General features: G+C 39.9%; 1 protein-coding gene across 12 annotated transcripts in view; it reads left to right on the top strand.

The window, feature by feature from the left end:
- The window catches only part of pard3ab (par-3 family cell polarity regulator alpha, b), a 266,919-nt gene that overhangs the window by 139,472 nt on the left and 118,832 nt on the right, over positions 1–8,615 (top strand). For 10 of the 12 annotated variants that reach the window (XM_008433893.2, XM_008433895.2, XM_008433890.2 and 7 more), the window contains 2 exons: positions 2,292–2,420; positions 6,384–6,419. In XM_008433893.2, coding sequence (XP_008432115.1) covers positions 2,292–2,420; positions 6,384–6,419 — 165 coding nt within the window. The remainder of the gene's footprint in view (positions 1–2,291; positions 2,421–6,383; positions 6,420–8,615) is intronic. The other 2 variants (XM_008433892.2, XM_008433899.2) reach the window with 1 other exon arrangement.

The raw sequence follows: 8,615 nt of genomic DNA on the forward strand, positions 1-8,615 counted from the left end.
GACGCCATGTTTGCCTTTTCTCTTATGACGCCATGTTTGCGTTTTCTCTGTGATGACGCCATGTTTTAATTTTCTCTGTGACGCCATGTTTGCGTTTAGTCTTTGATGACGATATGTTTGCCTTTTCTCTGATGATCTCATGTTTGCGTGTTCTCTGTGTTGACGCCATGTTTGCCTTTTCTCCGTGCAGGGACCACTGAAGTGGCAGGTGCTCAACAACAAAAAAAAGGCCCATCTAACCGCCTATTAGGACAGAATGTTAACAGCCTCTCAGCTTTCAGAGTTTAGTAAACAATGATAAATTACAAAAATGTGTCACATACATTCAAAGCTAACGAACATCTCCATATAGAGCATAACACTATTCTTATGTAAGATATTTTATTAGTAATTTCTTTCTGCAGGTCTATTTTGTTATAGGAAAGTTTTGCAATATTCAAACCCGCAATTTAGCAGGTTATGTAAATCAGAGCTGGATCACCAGACATATTTTGTCTTTACAGAATTACACTATTAAAAATATAAACAAGGACACAATGCAACCTTTTAGTGACTGTAATCTATAAAAGAGCTGCCTGTTTGCTACAGTGGAGATGAAGATGGTCCATTCAGGAAAGCAGTGCTGCATCAAACTTTAACGTGGAACTGCAGAAAAAAAAAAGCAAACATTGAATTGTTAATGAATGTCACCATGAGAAAAGCCTACTGAGTTTTGCTTAAAAAACTTTTTTTTTTAATTTAAATCACACATTTTTGACTCATGAAGTTAACTTTCTTTTTTGCAAAACAAACTTATTTACGCTTGTCATGAATCTTTTCGTTCTATTCTAAGTTTTTGTTTGTGACTCAAAGTTTTACTTGTGATTCTCACATGATATCGTTTGCAGGGCCCAAAATCTCAACTAAAGATTTCTGATGTACACAAATAAAAGTTTGTTTGGTAAAAATTTATTTAATAAAAAAGTATTTTAAACAAAACGATTTGTTTTTTTTTTTAAAAAAAGAAATCATTGCAATTCCAAAAGTTTTAATTACAATTTTATTTTACTTAACTGAGGTTAGTTTTTTGTTTCCATTGAATAATTGGGAAACAAAATTAACTTCATACTCTGTGAACCAGAAACTAAACTTAAAGTCTGGATTGAGTTTTTTCCCCTTCATTAATGACACTTTTATTACATTCATTATATCTATCATGGTAATTCAGGGTGAGTTATTTTTAATTCTAAATGAATATCCTTGTTGGACTTTTATTTAACATACATTTACCTAAAGCTAGAATAAATGCAATGTACATTCTGCAGCAAAGGAAATTAGAAGATTGCACGTGCGATGTGCCTCGTACACGGGGAAGAAGCTTTTTAGTTATCTAGCTTTTCTAGCAAAGTCGTTAGCTAGCAGTTAGCTAATAGCACAACAACAGCAGCCTAATGTCAGTATGATAAAAATACTCAATCGATAGATAAGAACAGTTTCTCCTCACCTGGCTGTCTCCTCCTGCTCAGTAGTTCTTCAGAGAAAGGCAGACGCAGAGGCCTGTCAGTGTCTGTTGTATTTCATTACCTCTCTGCTTAAACCGCGACTCCGAGCTGCAGCAGAAACGATACTTCAACGTTTTCCATCATCTGACAAGCAGCAAGTCTACTTCACTTTATTCACCAAAAACGTTTTTTTATAATTCACCAAAAGCTGTTCTGTAATCTGGAACGCTCGCTACGTTGAGCTCCAGTTAGCCGCCTTATCTCACTGCGCGAGAGGCAACTGCGTCATGCGTCACGGGCAAAAGGTCAAAGGTGACCGGAGGGCTTATTATGTTGTACAAAAAATAAACAAAAAACAAATAATTTTAGTACATGTTATTATGTGTCAGAAGAGGGCTTAGGAAGTAATACCAAAAAAAAACAAACAAAAAAAATTGACCTAAAGGGCACTTGGGGGCAAGGAGCAAAAGGGATAGGTGCTCAAGCACCACAACCCTCCTCCCCCTCTGCACGTGCCTGTTGATGACGCCATGTTTGCGTTTTCTCTGTGATGACGCCACGTTTGCGTTTTCTCTGATGACGCCATGTTTGTGTTTTCTCTGATGACGCCATGTTTACGTTTTCTCTGATGGCGCCACGTTTACGTTTTCTCTGATGGCGCCACGTTTGCGTTTTCTCTGATGACGCCATGTTTGCGTTTTCTCTGATGACGCCACATTTGCGTTTTCTCTGATGACGCCATGTTTGCGTTTTCTCTGATGACGCCACATTTGCGTTTTCTCTGATGACGCCATGTTTGCTCCGGTCCAGGTGAACGGCGTGGACCTGAACGGCCGGACGCAGGAGGAGGTCGTCTCGTTGCTCAGGAACACTCCGATGGGCGGCGCGGTGGGGCTGCTGGTTCTACGCCAGGAAGACACTTTCCCACCCCGAGAAGTCGTAAGTCTCCGCCTCCGCTGCTGCTCTTCATCCCTTCATCTTCCTCTGTGTGTGTGTTTGCTCGCAGTGAGCTGTCACAACTTTTCACTTCGCTCCGTCTGAGCGTGCAGATCGATTTTCCCGCCCTGTCGCTGCTCTCCTCTGTTATCAGGAGGCAAACCTGCAGAGATCTCGCTCTTTATTGCCTTCTCTCGCTCTTTATCTTTATCTCTCCTGCTTATTCCCCTCTGCATCTCTTCACTTCCGCCTCCATCTGTGTGTTTTACCTCAGAGCTGACTCTCAGATTGATGGATGTGGGAACGAGCAGACAGACGCAGGCCAGGTTGCAAGGAGGGAGGGAATAAACAAACTGGGCTTGAATATCAATCAGGCGCCATCCTCACATCTCGCTGCCGACAAGCAGAGACGGAAATCTTTATGATTGAAACGTGTCTGGAGTTTCTAAACGTTGAACTTGACGTTTTATCCAGGTCTAAATACAGATAAAGACAAGTAAACAAAGCCTTTAAATCCAAATATCCCAACTTTTTGCAGCTTTTTAAAACTTATTCAGGACCAAAGAATGCAGCCTAATTTCTCTTATTCATCTGAATTGTTCCCTTTTCCGGAGTAAAATTGTGAAACATCCTCTAACTTTAAAGACGCACTATTTAACTTTTATAAAAATAGTTTTTATATATATATTTGTTGAAACTTTCACTCTGGTGTGACTGTGCAAAATGTGACAGATAATTTGAAAAAATCGATCTACGTCGAGCTTCTATTGCCGTCTACAAAAATGTGACCAAAATCAACCAATCGGCGCCAGAAGGAGGGTCCGACCGCTGTCAATCATCCTCATGTACTCGCTGCTCAATGCATTAACAGCAGAGAAACAACTTATTGTTGCAGGAAAACTGTTTATCCTCTGTTATGCCTGGCTATGCTAACTAGCCTGAACATCCATGACCGGCTATGCTGGCTTGAGGATGATTGATAGCGCTAAGCCCCGCCTCCTGGCTCTGATTGGTTGATTCTAGTTACCACTGGGAGATGGCAGAGGAGCTTGATTTTTGATCTGTCTCATATTATCCTTTCATAACATGGAAACAGTTTGAACAAATATCAACAAATCTTTTTTTAATATATATTAAAGTTGCATTCTGCAGCTATAAAGTGTAAAAATCAAGAGGTTTGAATTTGTTTTTAGTTTCTTTTAACATGTAGTGACTCAAAAATATCTGTATAGCGTGTTAAAACTGTCATCCGCTCTAAACTGAATGTCCGTTATCAAGCAGCAGCAGTTTTAAATTTGAAAAATTTAGTTGAATTCAAAAATATTTCATTTATCTCAAAGGGAAATTAAATGTTTTCCTCAGTGACATCCTGTAAGTATCTTCAGAGAGTCTTTGTGGATGGTGATTCTGTGGGCAGTGAGAATTTGTCGCCACATTTTTGAAAGTAAACCTGAACTTTGAACTTGATCTCCAGTAGCAGTCAGTGCTGCAACTAATCTGAAGAAGCCTCTGACTGAAGACTGTTGCTGTAAGACAGTTTTGTTAACAAGTTAAGAGATGAAAACCAGAGCAGTAGAGACACCTTCAGCTGTTAGCTAGCTCTGCTAATCCACCTCATTTGCTTTTGCTGCTCCACTTTAAATCTCCGTCTGGCTGTGTGAGATGTCGGGAGTAGGGGATCCGATCCGTATACTGACGGATGGAAACGATGGTTTAAGCTTCCGTCTGCTCTCCTTGGGGTCAAAGGTCAGGTATTATTTCATGCTTCCATTTCAAAACCAGTTTTGAGTCGTTGACCCAATTTTATGCAAATTCCTACTGTCTGCTGATTTGAGGTCAAGTTGAAAACTGGCATAGAAACAATCCCTCTGCATGATTCTGCCACCACCGTGCTTCACAGCTGTTTCTGTAGTTGGTTAGAAGTGGCAACAAAACACTCGGGTGGGTGTATGCATACATATGAACCTGTGTGTTTGCATTTCACCTGATGCAGATTATAGAAATATAATTATTTAATCTTTTTATCAGGAGAAAAAAAGTTTAAATGAATCAAAAATGATGCGATACTCATGGCCACGATGAGTGGATTTAAATTTCTGAATTTAAATGAGTCAACAGGCTCAACTCAGTCTAATAAATTACACCTAATGCAGAGTAATGAAAACATAAAATCAGCAGCTGGTATATTACTGCCACAGGTGGCACACAATTCAGCGTTAAACCGTTTCTGCTGCTGCTATTTTAAAAGCTTGTATCACTGATATAAAATGTCATATTTCAAATTATTTTTATTATTTAGCTAATTCTTCTTCTACTGGGGCACTATTACAAAAAAATCCTGCATAAAATGACTGAATTTGATCAACTCTGAGGTTTTTATCTAAAATCCTGCACCGAGTTTTTTTTTTAAACAATTTAGTCCAACTTTACTGTATTTATCATTGCATAACAAATAGATTGCATAATAAAATCAGGCAACAAAACAAACTGTAAAACAAAACAATCCAAGTCTTTGTATCAGCTGCTTGGAGACGGATGGGAACTGGATCTGGCAACCCGATCCTCTGAGTCTGTGTGTGGGCGTCATAGCTGCCAGGAATGCCTCGCTGTATTTTCTTCTTTTATAGTTTAGCTGAAACAAATCCGTTCCCACCAAACAAAATAAACCTTTTTTTTTGTCTGTGAAGAAGGAAAAAAAAAGTCTTGGTTGTTTGATGCTTTGACGAGAAAAGAACAGCATGAACGGCGTTTTGTTTGGAGGATAATTGCTGTGAGCTGCGCCGTGTCGTTTTCAGCAGGTTCGAGCATTTAATCTGTAAAACAATACCACAAATGCTAAATAAACAAAATGCTAAATAAACAAAAAGGGACAGCAATAAAAAATACATTTTCAAATATATGTAATATCTGGTGTGAGCTGCAGACATGGTCGCAGTTTCACGTCGGAACCTTTGTGTTGCGTTTCTGGTACGCCTGTAAATCTGACGCACAGGCTACATCCGCTAACGACAACGATGAACGATGTAGCCAAACCTCTTGGCTCTCTGGGGGTTAATTTTGCTTTAAAATCTGATTGGTCGCTGGAAAGGCTTATGTTCAAGTTGTGCCAAAAGGAGTTAGCCTGTTAGCAAAGCTATTCGAGCCTAAAAGTAGCATCTTAGTGGTAAACATGCTAAACTGCTAACGCTAATGTTAAAGAAGCTTCCTGAAATACTGAAAAGCTGAAATCTGATGGTTGAAAAACCCAAATAACAGATTAAAAACAACAAATATCTCATTTGGTGAGCAGATACGTCTGATGCTTCAAAAATGTAGCATCAAGAAGGGTTTCTCAATTGAAAATATTGCTTATTTTGCCAAATTTTTTAAATTTAAATGCAATTAATTAATTACAGACTCTGCAAATAACTTGATTATAAAAACTTTAAGTCCCACCAGTAATTTTATTAATCATTCATCAGTTAAAATTAGGTCAGTTTTACTGTGCATCATGGTTTTTCCAATCTAATGTGGTTCAAATGCTAGAAAAAATGAGCACTAAACTTCATGTTTTGTTGCTTTTTATCCGTTATAAATAAAATAGATGAATCTATTCAGTAATTTTGTTCTAGAAAATCCCTTAAAAGCAGTGAAATGTCAACCTTTACACTTGCAGCTAACTATTTTTGTTGTCGTTTTTTTGGAGGCGCTCATGTTGCCCTCTGCTGGTGTAGCACCCTGGGCGGAGAGCCATACCTCTCTTCCATCACAACTGATGATTATTTCTATTAGGTAGTTAAAAAGTTGAGGCTGATTTGTGAATCTGTCGGCTGAGGTTCATCGTCTCTCCGTTTCATGTTTCCATCTTCCTCCATCTGCAGAAACTCACACCATCAAATTTGAACAGTTTCAATTCGTGAATATCTGTTGCTTGACTCCTTCTGGTTCTTCTGCCTCCTCTCCCCGTTTCCCCTCCTCGTTTTTTAGAGCGCTGAACCCCAGAAGCAAACCCACAGAGACCTGGTAAGACCCGACGCCAGCCGACACGTTTCCTTCATTTATCCACAGCATCTCTTTGCGTAAATGTTCTTTGTTTCTTTTTGGGAGGAGCGGTAAACCTTATCACCCATTTGGGATCAAAACGTTAGATTTTGCATGCATTCAGTCCGTAAATCTGATTTTAATGTCTTCCTGAAGTTGCTTTGTCAAACCACAGTTTAATGGTTGTTTTGCAGGATAATTTGCTCCTTAACTCCCTTTAGAGCGAAACACAGAAACCTTCTTCTCTCTCTGCTGGACAATATTTAGCTGTGATGTTAAAGTACGTCAAACTAAAAATGTTTAAAAAATCAGTCTGAACTTTACATTGTTGACTTTTCCAAGGAGATGTCTCTAATATATTTACAAAAATATGTTTTTTCTTTGCATAAACCTCAACTAGAATCACATTTATTACTAATCAAACTGATATCTGTTCACTTCTGATTCACATAACGACTCACAATCAATACTAACTTTTCTAGTTTATTTTGAAGAGGAAATTTAATGGCTTTGGAATTAAAACCCAAGAATTACATTTAGGGGATTTTTGAGAAGTTTGAGAGAGAGAGAAAAAGAGGAGAGAGAGAGAGAGACACAGAGGGAGAGAGAGACAGGAGAGAGAGGGGGAGGGGAGAGAGAGGAGAGAGAGACAGACACATAGAGAGAGAAAGAGGAGAGAGAGAGAGAAAGAGGAGAGGGAGAGAGACAGGGAGAGAGAAAGAGGAGAGGGAGAGAGATAGAGAGAGAGAGAAAGAGAAGATAGAGAGTGACAGAAGAGAGAGGCACACAGAGATAGGTAGAGAGAGACAGAAAGAGACACAGAGAGACTGAGAGGGAGAGAAAGAGGAGAGAGAGACAGAGAGAGAAAGAAGAGAGAGAAAGACACACAGAGACGGAGAGAGAAAGAGGAGAGAGAGACAGAAGAGAGACTGAGAGAGACAGGAGCGAGAGACAGAGAAAGAGGAGAGAGAGACACAGAAAGAGAGAGAAAGATAGAGATAGATAGAGAGGGAGAGACAGAGAGAGACACAGAGAGAGACAGAGACAAAAAGAGCTCAAGTTTCCAAAACTATCAACTCTTATTTTAAACATAATGGCTCCATTAAGTGAAAGTTTCACATTAAAGACCAAAGTTGTGAATAATAATCAGTTATTTTAAGGTTTTCTGTATTGAAGGCGCCTCAGAAAATCTCTGAGGTTCTTTGAGGTGAAAGTTGAAATCCAACAAAAACAGGCGTTGCTACGACTGCAGACATAAATCAAGACACCAAAAACATGCAGCCTGACGGGCAGAGCAGCTTCTCTCAGAATCTCAGCTAAATCTTCTTTTCCAACATTATTTTGAAACCGTTGTCACCGAGTCGGCCATTAAAAGCTCATCTCCTTCTTTGGGGCTTGTTTTTGAAAGCCCTTCAGATTTCCATAATTCTCAATTTACATCCAGTTTTGTAATTAAACATCTGGCTTTACCTTCAGGTTGCATCTGGCCGACTGCAGGTAATTGGTTATGTTCTGCGTGCCGCATTACGAGTTTAATCGGCCAGTTAATTTGATTGGCGGTTGTGTCGGCCAGCTGTGTGGGTGATGCTCGTCGTGACGAGGCGTTCATGGCGGGACGTTCATGACGGCAGCTGGTGTTCAGACGTGGTGACATATATCAGCGGCGTTGAAACGAATGCAGACAAACACACCGGCAATTATTACATCACTGAGCTCGTCGCTTTTTGTGGCGACTGTGACGTTGGACAGTCGGAAATTAATTTGGCTTGTTGGAGGAAACAGTGGAGGTTCAGTTTAGTTGGTATATTATCAATATCTAGTTGGCAAGCTAAGTATTTAGCTTCAAAGTAAATGGAGAAGCAGCTTCTTTGCATCACAAATCTGAGACAAACTTCCAGAAAGCTGCAAATCAGACGAAACCCTGAGTTCCTTTAAGTCTAACCCAGTGGTTCTTAACCTGGTTTCAATCAAACCCCAGGGGTCCGGTGAGTTGGTCTCAGGGGTTCGGCGGAGCCTCTGCTGCGGAGGTAAAGACACACTTGTGTAAAGTCGTGATGACGCCCCGCTTYGCCRTCACTTGCTSCAGAGGATCACGTTACATTGCTTAGCCAATCAGAGGATCACGTTACATTGCTTAGCCAATCAGAGGATCACGTTACATTGCTTAGCCAATCAGAG

This window comes from Poecilia reticulata, linkage group LG17 (genome assembly GCF_000633615.1).
Source record: "Poecilia reticulata strain Guanapo linkage group LG17, Guppy_female_1.0+MT, whole genome shotgun sequence".
Taxonomy (NCBI): domain Eukaryota; kingdom Metazoa; phylum Chordata; class Actinopteri; order Cyprinodontiformes; family Poeciliidae; genus Poecilia; species Poecilia reticulata.